The sequence below is a fragment of the Schistocerca piceifrons genome, chromosome 9, assembly GCF_021461385.2.
Source record: "Schistocerca piceifrons isolate TAMUIC-IGC-003096 chromosome 9, iqSchPice1.1, whole genome shotgun sequence".
In the NCBI taxonomy this organism is placed as follows: Eukaryota; Metazoa; Arthropoda; class Insecta; order Orthoptera; family Acrididae; genus Schistocerca; species Schistocerca piceifrons.
The window spans coordinates 102228322-102243274 of NC_060146.1; the positions used below are offsets into that span (position 1 = coordinate 102228322).

General features: G+C 39.0%; 1 protein-coding gene across 5 annotated transcripts in view; it reads left to right on the plus strand.

Moving 5' to 3' along the window:
• LOC124717362 (spectrin beta chain) overlaps nucleotides 1-14953 on the plus strand; it is a 496390-nt gene that overhangs the window by 400647 nt on the left and 80790 nt on the right. For all 5 annotated transcript variants that reach the window (XM_047244197.1, XM_047244195.1, XM_047244196.1 and 2 more), the window contains exons 22-28: nucleotides 311-429; nucleotides 2275-2433; nucleotides 3261-3524; nucleotides 5606-5806; nucleotides 7492-7608; nucleotides 7761-7961; nucleotides 11580-11788. In XM_047244197.1, the coding sequence (XP_047100153.1) occupies nucleotides 311-429; nucleotides 2275-2433; nucleotides 3261-3524; nucleotides 5606-5806; nucleotides 7492-7608; nucleotides 7761-7961; nucleotides 11580-11788 (1270 nt within the window). The remainder of the gene's footprint in view (nucleotides 1-310; nucleotides 430-2274; nucleotides 2434-3260; nucleotides 3525-5605; nucleotides 5807-7491; nucleotides 7609-7760; nucleotides 7962-11579; nucleotides 11789-14953) is intronic.

Sequence of the window (14953 nt, forward strand, 5' to 3'; positions counted from 1 at the left end):
ATTCTTTTGTTCTATTTTGTATTGGCTCTTATATATGAAATATTTCTCAACATTGGTTTTTGAAAAATAAAATTAACGTCTTAAGCTTCTTGCCATATTCCAGAGGATGGGTATGGTGGTTGGTCTAGTATGGTTGTTAAAATAACAGCACATTACTGTTAACTGCCTCATTCTTTAGTGTGAACTACTACAGAAGAACTGTGCTGTGAAAGTAGTAGTAAATTGTGATAAGGAAGCACAGTTCCAAGAGGTTTGATAGAAAAGAAGTGTTTGTGAAGTTTGACTGATGATTTATTGTTTCATTTTCCAGCTGACAAGGTTAGCAAAAAGGCAGACAGCATCAATGAACGGCGCCACGCAAACCGCAACAAAGCTCTGGAGCAGATGGAGAAACTGAAGGATCAGCTGCAGCTTCACCAGTTCCTACAGGTTATAAGACTTGCACTCAAGAGTGACAGTAACTGTAATTTGTCAGTTACTTTTACCCTTTTTCTTAACAACTTTTACAAATTTCGAAACGATATCCATTGTGACCCATTAAGTATTTATTTTTACGTAATTTTTACATGAAAAGAGTGAAATTGTGATAAATTCATTTTTTGATGTGAAGAAGTGTGGCTTGCATACATTTTGGTTTTCCTAGTGTACCTTCTTTAGACAGTGTCCTAATCTGATAGGTCTTCGTTAATGTGTGTAGTGGTTCCGAGATCATCGTAACTTCATATTATACGATATCCAGTGTAGACAAAAATATTTTTAGGTTGTCGCACTCTGCTATGTTTAATACTAACCTTGCCAACATTTCGGCACAGCTGAAGGACCCTCCTTCTAGTAGAAGGCTCTTGCAATCACAATGAAACTCTAGAAAGATTAGTACTGAAAGTGGTGATGTATGATAGCTTACATTGTTGATTCTGCATGCTAGTGGTTGTGAAATAATAACAAGTGGGTTTGAAAGCTGTTTATAGGAATCAAATACCTGTGTATACTGCAACAATACTGAACATATTCTCTGAACATGTTTTTCATATTAAATAACTTTCAAATCTGAACACTTTTCAATAATGATATTGCAGCTAGTGATATTATGCTGTAAAATGATCTGTAGAACGGTGCATTATAAACACAAAACAAAAACTGCGTAATTGACTTGCTCACTCAGGAGATGATTTTCAGGCCTGGGAACTCTGTACATGACTAAAGAGACAAAGAAAAGCATTTCTGCTTAGTAAGATTTGAAATGTTAAGTAAAATAGCTTATTGTTCACTGACAATTGAGTAACAGAGAGATACTGCATTTCATAAACAAAAATACTGAGTGTTACCAAATGCATACTGAGCCTACAGAACTCTCTGTGCATAAGACAGTAATGAGCCCTGTGTTTATAATCCTTCAACAGATGATACATTTGACTGTAGGTGTTATTAGTCTGTGCTCACATATATTGTTTCTTGGCCAAACCGATTTTGACATTAAGTCAATTTCAATAGCCCATATTTCTTCTCGGGCATTTGCTATGTCATTACATTGGGGTTCTTGTCTCCTCAAGGTTCCTACTAGAGGACTTCATTAGGAGCTTTAAGGAGATACTCGTTCCTACTAAGTACTGATGCAGTTGTTGGCTGAGAAGGAATAGGGGCCATTGAAATTGACTTAAATTTCAAAAGTTGTTTAGCTAATAAACAATTTGTGACAGTTGACTGATAACCTCTGTAGCCAAATTTGTGTGTTCACTGATGCTGTACACTGACAAGGCGGCAAATATGAGCAAATAAATATAGGTCTTATTTTGTTAAAAATAGTTAGTAATTAGTTTTATCACACTGACCATTTTAGGACAACTTCTTGTGACAAATTACATAACATTTTCATCTTTTTTTTGAGATATGTTAAAAGTCTTCACATATTCAGTAAGTGTTCATTACATATAGCTACACATTCTTTATTTCATATCACTTGCACTGTTTTCATATGAGAAATCATTGCCATACATCACTTAGAAGAATAAAGTACCCACCACTTGAATATTGTTGTCAGACGTTATTAGTCTCGCCAGTAACAACAGTGTTTGATTTTAGAATGAAACAAAATACTTCCATTAGCAATCAAATCTATTGAAAATTATATGTCATTGTCAAAACCCTAAAATGACAAGTTTCAGGAATAAAACATACGGATTCATAACGTTGCCCATTTAACGTTTAAATTGAATAATACATTATAAACTTTCAGAGGTGTTTAAATTGCAAAGTAAATGTTTCAATTTATTTCAGGATTGCGAGGAACTGGGAGAATGGGTGCAGGAGAAGACTGTAACGGCACTAGATGACACGTATCGCAGTGCCAAGACAGTGCACAGCAAGTGGACGAGGCACCAGGCTTTCGAAGCGGAGATCGCCTCCAACAAAGACCGTCTCTTCAGAATACAAGAGGCTAGTATAAGTAACTAATACCTTTCTCTAATAGCAGGTGTACATTTTAATCATAGCAGTGGCTCTCTGCCGTTCTCACTGTTAACATTCTGATGATGATCTTCTTAATGTGGCATTAAAATCAGTATAGGAAATATTGTAGTCAATTAAATATGTACTCATTGCTTTCTAGTAAATAGTCCATCTTCAGTAATGAGAGAAGTGTGCACTATCAAAATACTTACTTTCAGGGAAGAAAGAGAGATTGGAGTGAGATTTGTTTAGAGACAAAAAATTAAACTTTATATCTATTTGTATTGAACATTTGATATGTATATATTTGGAATCATCTATTGTATTTGAAAACTGTATGCTATGTTCCATAATGCTAACAGAATGTTGTCTGTTTGTGTGTGACATTTCATAAAATAATGGCGCTGTAAGTAACTGTTGAAGAAATTGCTTCACATAAACAAGGTTTTGTCCCCCCCCCCCCCCCACACACACACACACACTTACTTACTTACTTACTTACTTACTCCCTCTCTCTGCCACTGCAAATCCCACTGCTTAGCATCAGCAGTTAACTTCTGCTGCTGTTTGCTATAGCTGAAATGTCTCCGCCTTCTTCCCCATGCACCCCCCACCCCCTTTTCCATCATAATACTGCAATTTTTTTGAGGAGAGTAATGTTTCCTTTTAGTTTAATATGAGGAATGAGTGTTGAGGTGGAGGAAGGTATGAAATGGTTTTACCAGTTTTACATCTTCCATGTGAAAACATTTTTCTAGCAGTGTTGAGTAACTACTGTGTCTGTAACTTATTGCCTTCACTTCACATTAATTCAGGCGGCAGCAGAGTTGATGAAAGAGAAACCTGAACTTGCGGAACTCGTCGAACCGAAAGTGCAGGAGCTTGGCAACCACTTTGATAAACTGGAGGAGACAACCCGAGAGAAGGGCGAGCGCCTCTTCGATGCTAATAGGGAAGTTCTCTTGCACCAGACATGTGACGACATCGACACCTGGATGGACGAGCTTGAGAAACAGATAGAAGGCCCGGACACAGGCTCAGACCTGGCTTCTGTCAACATCCTCATGCAAAAGCAGCAGGTATGGGATTTTCTGTTCGTATTTTTGTGTGTTTATAGGGGAAAAACGCGCACACGCACACTGTTCAGTGTGATTTAACTTGAAACGAAGGCTTAATTATTACAATCTGGATGATGATGATGATGATGATGATGCGTCCTTCAAACACACATGTAGATGTATGAGGAATGTAATATGAGGTAGATATTAATGTTTCAAAGATCCTTTGCAAGGCTACAATAGATTTCATTAAACCAGATCCATTTTTAGACCAGTCTGGTGAATTACTTTTTTTGTATCTGTTCAGTATTTAACTGTGCACATAGTGTTGGATTTCTCAGAAAAGAAGAAACTGTTAGTGCTGTATATCCACAAAATCAGATTCACTGATATTTGGCTTAAAGATTACCATTTAATAAAATACTCATGCGAAGAAAAGATAGCATAAACTATTTTTTGTAGCGGAGGGTATAGATGGACATCGAAAACCATTATTTGTGTTAGAATATCTTTAACGTGAAACTTGACTCCTCCATGACATTCCTTGGTTGTTTGTAGAGAGCTTGCTCCACTCGCAGACGATGGTTAGCAGTCATGGCTAGCTACTTGTCTGTTATGTCAGGTTATAAAACATTGGTGAATTCTCTACATTGATGAATCGTATAAGCCGAAAAAATGGACAGTATGTTTCATTTATGAAGTTTGCATTAAGGGTCTCTACACACTCACCATAAGAAATCTTTGATAATTATGTATTTTGAAGACTGATGAAGTTTTACAATTTTTAATAGGCTCTGTTTGTGAAATATGTCACAAATGTATTTTATCAATAATATTATGAAAATGATAGATTGCTACTCACTGTGAAAATGACACATTGAGTTGCAGACAGGCACAGTGAAGAGATTGTTACACACAGAACTTTAAGTCATAGCCTACTCCATAAAACAAAGTAAAACACACACATGTACGCACAGGCAGGCACACCTTACACACACACACACACACACACACACACACACACACACACACATATGACCACTGTCTCTGGCAGCTTACATAAGGTGCTGTTAACTACTACAACCTAACCACAATAGTGATAAGCTGAGCACTTTTCGGCAAACTAACAAATATTTGCAGAGTAGCATGTTACAATAAAAATTATTGTGGAATATTTACCTTGGCTAAGGGGTGATTTTTCGTCCTGGCATCTTGCTGCGTGAATGTAGATGCAGATAAAAACATTTCTGCTTCTCTTTGATTGTGGCATTTATTACAAAATACATCGTCAAAAGTTGATAATCACTGAGAATGTGAAAAAATTGAACTGACAATAACAATGAGCCAAAACTGAGACAATAGTGCACATAAAGCAAGATATAACTGAGTCTGGTCAAAGAATGAAAGCGGTCACAGCCAGTACTACATTTGTAATCTTTGAACAATCACTTAATATTATAATCTTTTTTTGTTTCCTACTTTACAATTGAATTTATTCTACATTAAATTTTTCTTTAGCAGATAATATGTGACAGTTGAGTTCACACATTTTGTCAAATTCAGTGACAACAAATTCTTTTACAAAGTTTGATTCTTTGATATGACATTTACTGTTTCTCACGCAGTTGATTTTACAAATTTTCATATTTGTTGAAATTTGTTCGATATCGTTATATATACCTTGGTTATTAGCTGTAGACAGTTATTTTAATGTTGTTTTTATCTTAATTGGCAAAAAGTCTTCACATGATTTAAAGCAATGAAGTCACCCACGTATTATTATGTAAATTACTCGTGAACTGAAATATTAAGACAGAACAAAACAAAATACTGAATTATAAATCAGAAGTGTGAATATACAGGTTTACCAGTTTCTTTACTAATTAACTGAATCAAAAGGTACAGTATGAACTCCAAGGCTCTTAAGATTACAAGTGTCAAGTAAATATTCATTACAGAAAATATGCAAAAATTGCAGATAGAGTAAGTCTTTTTTTTTTTTTAATCGAATTGTCTTCGTTCTTCTCATCTCGGGCAAGAATACAGTGTAGAGAGGAATTGTCATCACACTAAATTAACTTTTTTTGTTGTTCATATTTCAGATGATCGAAACACAGATGGCTGTGAAGGCAAAGCAAGTAACAGACTTGGAAACCCAAGCAGAGAAGTTGCAGAAGACTGCTCCAGAGAAGATGGGCGACATTGTTGCCAAGAAGATGCAAGTGGAGAAGAGGTTCGCCCAGCTGAAGCAGCCTCTGCTAGAGAGGCAGAGGCAGCTGGAGAAGAAGAAAGAGGCCTTCCAGGTCTGTATCCATGCCTAGAGGTTCTCTAAATGTTTATTAAATGTCCTTCTCAATGTTATTCTGGGTTCTTACTTAATTTAATTTTAAGAGTATTCCTTTGTTGTTTACCCTTGTGATTCATAAATTTTTGTGATGTCATTGTCGTATAAGTGCTTCAACCGTAAGAGCTTACAAGTATAGGCAACTGGCTATCATTTCTTACATTGAGATTGTGAGTGATCACTTGAACATCTTGCGAAATTAATGTAATGACAGTTGGCAAAAAAATTGATACTCATTCGAATTCCATTAAAGTACACCAAAATGATCATCAGATCATCTTGCAGGATTTTGAAAAGTCATCTCTGTTATCATTTTGTTGTACCTTCAATATATCCAACAATGCCTTCATTATGTTGTTGTTGTGGTCTTCAGTCCTGAGACTGGTTTGATGCAGCTCTCCATGCTACTCTATCCTGTGCAAGCTCCTTCATCTCCCAGTACCTACTGCAGCCTACATACTTCTGAATCTGCTTAGTGTATTCATCTCTTGGTCTCCCTCTACGATTTTTACCCTCCACGCTGCCCTCCAATGCTAAATTTGTGATCCCTTGATGCCTCAAAACATGTCCTACCAACCGATCCCTTCTTCTAGTCAAGTTGTGCCACAAATCTCTCTTTTCCCCAATTCTGTTCAGTACCTCCTCATTAGTTATGTGATCTACCCATCTAATCTTCAGCATTCTTCTATAGCACCACATTTCGAAAGCTTCTATTCTCTTCTTGTCCAAACTAGTTATCGTCCATGTTTCACTTCCATACATGGCTACACTCCATACTAATACTTTCAGAAACGACTTCCTGACAAATCTATACTCGATGTTAACAAATTTCTCTTCTTCAGAAACATTTTCCTTGCCATTGCCAGTCTACATTTTATATCCTCTCTACTTCGACCATCTTCAGTTATTTTGCTCCCCAAATAGAAAAACTCCTTTACTACTTTAAGTGTCTCATTTCCTAATCTAATTCCCTCAGCATCACCCGACTTAATTTGACTACATTCCATTATCCTCGTTTTGCTTTTGTTGATGTTCATCTTATATCCTCCTTTAAAGACACTGTCCATTCCGTTCAACTGCTCTTCCAAGTCCTTTGCTGTCTCTGACAGAATTACAATGTCATCGGCGAACCTCAAAGTTTTTACTTCTTCTCCATGAGTTTTAATACCTACTCCGAATTCATTACTGTTGTCAAAATTGGTGCTGAGATAAGTTGGGAGAAGATATTTACTCAATAACTCCTCTTTACACATTGAACTATTATTACAGATATTATTAAAACATCTTAACAAAAACCAAACTAATCATGGTATGGCTGTGTAATTTCACTGGTAGTGGAGGTTTTAAATTGGAACTTGAAGTGTGGGTTATATCTTATTATGAACCTTGCTGTAAAAATTGGAATTTACTGAGGATGTTTTGGATACACTGATGCACACAAGGTGGAATTGTGTCGTAGTATTTCCTATATAGTAGAATGTGGAATAAGAAACTGATTCGGAATTGGAAGCTTGACTTTAAGGGGGAAGGCAAAAATTGTTTACTCTTTTTCTAGGTAAATTAGTTATTACTGTCATACTTGTAGTTAAAATAAAAGAAAGGTTTAATGTAGCAGTTCATTATTTAATTTCTTTTTTGTTACAGTTCCGACGAGATGTGGAGGATGAGAAACTGTGGATAGCAGAGAAAATGCCTCAGGCAACATCAACAGAGTATGGAAATAGCCTGTTTAATGTGCATATGCTTAAGAAGAAGAACCAGGTATGTAGGAATTTATTACATAGAGCAGTTGTTACTTGCAGGATTGAGATAGTCATGTGAAATGTGGTATATACAGCTTACAATCCACTAATGTTATGACACAAGCATATTCTTCAGAAAGCGATACACAATTTTCTCTTTCTCTCTTTTAGTCATTGCGCACAGAAGTGGAGAACCACGAACCACGCATAAACCTGGTGTGTAGCAACGGGCAGAAGCTCATAGACGAAGGACACGAGGATACCGAAGAATTTGCAGGTCGCATCAAAGAGCTCCAGGAGAAATGGCAAGCTCTCAAGGACGCCATGGAGAATCGGCGAAAGCACCTTCTGCAGTCGGAGAAAGCCCAACAGGTTAGTCGTGTAGAGGTCATCTACAGAAATTGACTACCACGTGTTCTGCAGTGTGGTCAGTGCAACACGTATATTTATTTAGTTAATGTTTCATGCTCGTAGACAATTGCAAACAAATTAATAATCATAAACAAAAAATTATAAACGACCAGTTAAACAAACAAAGGCAGAAAATCAAAGGTAAGTGGACAGGTTTTCCAGCCACTCAATCGCTTTAGTGCCAGCTAGGTACTCGGCGAAAGTGTGCGTGTAGGCTGAGATACGTGACACTGTACGCTGCAGTTACAGCTGAGTCTTACTGTCCACAACTGTAGAGGGCTGCAGCTCTCCTTCCTGTGCCACTCCTGATTCTACTCAATCTGCACCTAGAAATGCGAGGAAGGGTTTTTGGTTCTAGAGAAGCCTCACTTGGATCGAGACGACCACGCCAATTTCCAGCCCGACACAGAATTGAAAGGCTGGCTGACAGACTGGTGGCAATGCTCTAGAATCATTTGAGATTTCAGTTGGATTATAGAACCTTGGTGTTTGATAATATTATGTATGGAAAGAGATTGGATCTTCTGTATTCTTGTCCACAACAGAGAGAGGGCTTGGAGTCTTCTTACGGGAGGTAGTGATGTTGCTTAGTACTGGGAGCCACCAGATGTAGGCAGAAGTGTAGCAGATACAACATGTGGCTTGTCCTACTAGGTAGCCTGTGCTTCTGTTCTCGAATAACATTTCTGTACTGTACTTCCCTGCGGTTGGGTTCACAAATTTCATAACACTTCATATCCGAAGTCTGCTGCCCCTTCTTCTTCAGAGGGCTATCGCATACCAAAAAGTGAAACTTTCCAGAATGAGATTTTCACTCTGCAGCGGAGTGTGCGCTGATATGAAACATCCTGGCAGATTAAAACTGTGTGCCCGACCGAGACTCGAACTCGGGATCTTTGCCTTTCGCGGGCAAGTGCTCTACCATCTGAGCTACCGAAGCACGACTCACGCCCGGTACTCACAGCTTTACTTCTGCCAGTACCTCGTCTCCTACCTTCCAAACTTTACAGAAGCTCTCCTGCGAACTTGCAGAACTAGCACTCCTGAAAGAAAGGATATTGCGGAGACATGGCTTAGCCACAGCCTAGGGGGATGTTTCCAGAATGAGATTTTCACTCTGCAGCGGAGTGTGCGCTGATATGAAACATCCTGGCAGATTAAAACTGTGTGCCCGACCGAGACTCGAACTCGGGACCTTTGCCTTTCGCGGGCAAGTGCTCTACCATCTGAGCTACCGAAGCACGACTCACGCCCGGTACTCACAGCTTTACTTCTGCCAGTACCTCGTCTCCTACCTTCCAAACTTTACAGAAGCTCTCCTGCGAAACTTGCAGAACTAGCACTCCTGAAAGAAAGGATATTGCGGAGACGTGGCTTAGCCACAGCAGGAGAGCTTCTGTAAAGTTTGGAAGGTAGGAGACGAGGTACTGGCAGAAGTAAAGCTGTGAGTACCGGGCGTGAGTCGTGCTTCGGTAGCTCAGATGGTAGAGCACTTGCCCGCGAAAGGCAAAGGTCCCGAGTTCGAGTCTCGGTCGGGCACACAGTTTTAATCTGCCAGGATGTTTCATATCAGCGCACACTCCGCTGCAGAGTGAAAATCTCATTCTGGAAACATCCCCCTAGGCTGTGGCTAAGCCATGTCTCCGCAATATCCTTTCTTTCAGGAGTGCTAGTTCTGCAAGTTCGCAGGAGAGCTTCTGTAAAGTTTGGAAGGTAGGAGACGAGGTACTGGCAGAAGTAAAGCTGTGAGTACCGGGCGTGAGTCGTGCTTCGGTAGCTCAGATGGTAGAGCACTTGCCCGCGAAAGGCAAAGGTCCCGAGTTCGAGTCTCGGTCGGGCACACAGTTTTAATCTGCCAGGATGTTTCAAAAAGTGAAACTGTTCATAATAAGGAAAAATGTTCATTGGGAACCATTAAGGGACTGTAGAAATTCATCTTCACTCAATTTTTGGAATTATTTACACATTCGTCATACTGTGGCTTTAATTTGCCCTCACTATTTCACAGTAGCTGTCCACCTTTCTGTTCAACCTTGGGCTTCTCTGCAATTCCTTAATGACGAAATGATGTACTCCTTGTTACTACTTCGTGTTAACAAACATGACAATTGCACAACACTAAATCTGCTAATGAGGTGGACAATCTAATGCCTCCCATTTGAAACTCTGTAGGAATCTGCTTCAGTGTGGTGGAGGAAGCCACAGGATGACAGAATTCCTCTCTCCTTGTTTTTAGCTGACCTGTGTAGGCAAGGAAAATTTTGGAAAATTTTCCACCATAAGGTCATAGTGATAGTTGCCCTGGGGCTTCACTGATTGAAGTGCCACAGATTGTTGTAGGTACATAACACATTAGCCACACATTCTTGTAACAGGTACTTTGCTTGAACATTTTCTATCTGTTCACATCGACACCGCACATCGTGTCACACTTTTTTTAAATAACACCTGTACTGCTGTCTCGCAGTGGTGGAGAAACATTGACGCCACACTCATATACTTTATAACCTTAAACATTCACTCTTAGGAATTCTCTGCTGATCTGGTAAGTTTTTGATCGTTTGTAGAAACTGAATAACAGTATTCAACTCTCCTTTCTTTAGGGACACAATTGTTTTACGTAGGTTGACTTGATCCTAATGGTTATGAGCTTAAGGGTACTTAAGACATCATGAACTGTGGCATTTTGATGCATGAAACCTTATTTCTTTGTTAGTTTACTTTGACTTGCCACAACTTTCTCTGCCACTTGTGACTTCTCTCATTTTCCCGAGTGTTATATATGCCCTCCTCCTCTTCATGCATAGGTCCCTCTCGGACTGGATCCTGAATAATCTCTAACATCCCCTCCCCTCTTCCCCTATCACCCTTCCGACATCATGAACTCTTCCCACCCCTATTCTTAACTCCTCCAATACTTTCTTCCTTGTGCCTCTCAAGATAGAACCTGTCGTTCTGAGAGCTGCAACTGGTGGTTTATTATTTTCTGATCAAATGTTTGAGTGTAATGAAAACACCCATTATAAATTACACAGTGGGTTTTTGTCCATATTTTCATACTTAAGCAAAGAGTGGGAAATGGACAAATGGAGTACTAATTGACCACCTTGAGGTATAGTTTTATTAGACATATTTAATTGCTTGAAGGTAATCAAGAAAAAATTAATTAGTGATTGGAGGGAAAATTGAAATATTTCACAAGTAGTAGCTGCTGCTAGCTATGTAAATGAAGTGTCAAAAAGTTTATCTGTTACAGTCCTAGTTGTTTTGCATATTCAAGTTGTAGCAATATGACATTGAACTGTCAGAATGGCTTTCTCCAGATCAAGTATTAAATTTGGGACATTTTGAGAACTAGAGATGCAAGAAGAACAAATGAGGTGTCAGAAAGATCATTCTCTATCTCTGTCAATGAAACAAATATTATTCTTAGTTAGATTTATATAGCCAATGGTAGGTCTGTACACCATCATTTTGTACTTTCACAGAAATATATTAGGTGATACTTCTCCTGCACATTTGAGTAATTGAATTCTGAAGTGTCCAAAACATCTTTAATGTTCCTTGTCGTATTTACAGTACTTCTTCGATGCAAGTGAAGCTGAATCCTGGATGAGTGAGCAGGAGCTGTACATGATGGTAGAAGACCGTGGGAAAGATGAGATTTCTGCTCAGAATTTAATGAAGAAACACGAGACACTGGAACTCGCAGTTGAAGACTATGCAGAGACTATTCGCCAGCTGGGTGAAACTGCACGGCAGCTCACGGCGGAACAACACCCAGACAGGTACCTGTTTTCATTTGTGTGAACTGGTCACCAACATAATTGCATTGAGTGCAAGAAATTCAAAGCTGTTACTAATGATCTGTATTCTAATCACCACTATCACTTCCATTATGAAAAAGTCTGTGAATATTGATGCACTGTTATTGGATAACCCATTCCACTTCATTTATGTATTTAATTCACATGATCTATTTCAGAATTATACAGTTTGATCTTAAGACATACTTGGAGCAATCCAACCAATATGAAACATTTAGCCCGCATCTCGTGGTCGTGCGGTAGCGTTCTCGCTTCCCACGCCCGGGTTCCCGGGTTCGATTCCCGGCGGGGTCAGGGATTTTCTCTGCCTTGTGATGGCTGGGTGTTGTGTGCTGTCCTTAGGTTAGTTAGGTTTAAGTAGTTCTAAGTTCTAGGGGACTGATGACCATAGATGTTAAGTCCCAAAGTGCTCAGAGCCATTTTTTTTGAAAAATTTAAGTACACAGGGTGTATATGCCCTGGGGCAACCAAGAAATCTAGGAAAAACATACGAGAATTTTTAATCTGGGTAGAAACTGGGAATTTTCCATTGTTCTGGTTTTCAGTTAAATTTTTGTGATTTTCACTGGTAAGGACTGATTTCTAACAAAGAATTTTACTTTAGTCCACTACTACTGAATAATACTACAGCAATAAAACAAACAAGATAATAACACAAAATAAAACTTTAGTTGCAAAGAAAATGTGCCATTTACTATAATACACTGTACACACATAACTGCCAGAGGACAGCAAAATGTGTCAGACTTTGCAATACTTTGTAATAACAGCTGCTTTCAATAAGTATTTCTTGTGAGCCTTGTTTTGATGAACATGATGTCACAACTGTTTGCATTTCTAACAGATTGCGGGAAAATATTGTAAATGATAGTTTGAGAAATGTTGCTCGTAAAGTAAATTTCCTTTTACGCAAGATGAATTATGTTACATGTGAGAACGTGTGATGTATTTCTTAAGTCATGGAGTGTTAGACTCTCATTCAAAACTTAACACTGAGGACCAGCTACTTAGAAAAATTTCGAGCGCAGTAGATCAGCCATGCATGCAATTATTTAAAATTTTACTGGCACATTAGTGTTTCATATCTCTTAAATGGCAAAACACACTAAAAAGGCCAAGTTTCAGGGTTAGTTTTTGATATTTCTTTTAGTTCTTTCATAGATTAAAAATAGCACAAAGTGAGTACTTACGCAGTTTTACACATGAAACTTCCTGGCAAATTAAAACTGTGTGCCGAACCAATACTCAAACTTAGGACCTTTGCCTTTTGTGGGCAAGTGCTCTACCATCTGAACTACCCAAGCATGGCTCACAACCCGTCCTTACAGCTCTAATTCCACCAGTGCGTTGTCTCCTACCTTCCAAATTTCACAGAAGTTTTCCTGCAGACCTTGCAGAACTAGCACTCATGGAAGAAATAGTATTGAGGAGACATGGGTTAGCCACAGCCTGGGATCCCGCTAAGGATCTTGTCACTACATCCTCAGAAAAAAAAAAAAGTCAAATTTTGTTACGACCAATGTTATATGTGAAAGCTTAGCTTTCCTTGTAGCTATACTGCCTGCATATTAATTTAAACCATTAGCTTTTCGTGTTTGTGTGTTCACTCCACTTAAGTGATTTTGCTATTGGCTGACTACATCACATGTCCTATGCTCTGAATATCTGCTGGCATTAGCTGGTAGGATCACATAGCATGAGCTGTGACTGGCCGACAAAAATGAGTTGCAGCCGTCCGCAGCTCGTGGTCGTGCGGTAGTGTTCTCGCTCCCCACGCCCGGGTTCCCGAGTTCGATTCCCGGTGGGGTCAGGGATTTTCTCTGCCTCATGATGACTGGGTGTTGTGTGCTGTCCTTAGGTTAGTTCTAAGTTCTAGGGGACTGATGACCATAGCAGTTAAGTCCCATAGTGCTCAGAGCCATTTGAACCATTTTTTTGAGTTGCAGCCTCAGTTTCAGTGCTTTGGAAGCTGCTGTGCTGTATTTGGTGGAATTCATGTTTATACTTTCGTAACATGAAAATATGCATTGTAAATTTTGCTGCACAACAAGGATCTTTCCAAAACGTGTTGTTTTTTTTTTTTTTTTTTTTTTCCTGGTTTCATTTCTTAAAGTCCCCGGATGTTCTGCACTGCTCCAAGGGAAAGTACAACATAATTTAACACGGAAAAATATGTGCTTTCACCAGTTGCATAGTATATTTTCTCCAAGGAAAAAAAGTGTTTTTAACTGGGAAATCTGGGAAAAATCCAAGAGTCCCCACCCTCCGTTACCCCACCCCCTTGGCCGCATATACGCCCTTGTACAGAAAGAGTTCTGAAATGTAATACATCGAAAATCAATGGAGCAGATTGGCGCAGAGCTGACTAACATGGTTCAATGTCAAGTATTATGCATGCACAATAGTGTGTATTGGGTAGCAGAGAGGCGGAGGGTGAAGGAGAGAATCTCATTTCGTATTTCAGTAGCAGTGGACCATACAGCATTGTGTTACCTCAGTTCATTGTTATTATGAAACGAAGTCTGTGATGGAAGTGCAACATTAAAGTGACATCAGGAAAAGATTTGACGTTGGTCAGGTACCATGTTAGAATACCATATTGGCTTAGGTGGAGAAGTTTGAAGACAGTGATAGTGTGTTTGATCCAAAGGTGGAGCTCGGAATGCAGTGCACACACCTGAAAACTTGCAGAGAGTAAGGAAAGGTTTTGAACTTAGTCCCCAATGCTCAAAATACAGGGCTGAGTCGAAGCAGTTTATGGCAAATGCTTAGAGAGATCAGATTTCATCCTTACAAATTGCAATTGAACAGAAACCTAACTACAGAGGCAAGAAAGCACTAGTTACTTTTTATGTTGCCGAGTTCGGTATCCTAACTGAAAACCCAGATTTCTTAAATAATTTGTTCATGTCCGCAAAACCCTTTTCCAGTTCTCGAGCTTCATCAAAAAACAGAACACGCAGTACTGGTCTCCTGTGAACCCTAAAATGCTGCACAAGAAGCCACTGCACTTCCCCAAATCATGGATTGGTGTGGATTTGGTGTTTTTTGAGACTCCAGGCCTGTGGGATTTTTTTTAATTAATTAAGATGGAGGAACAGTGGGTTAATTCAGATTGTGGTGTCA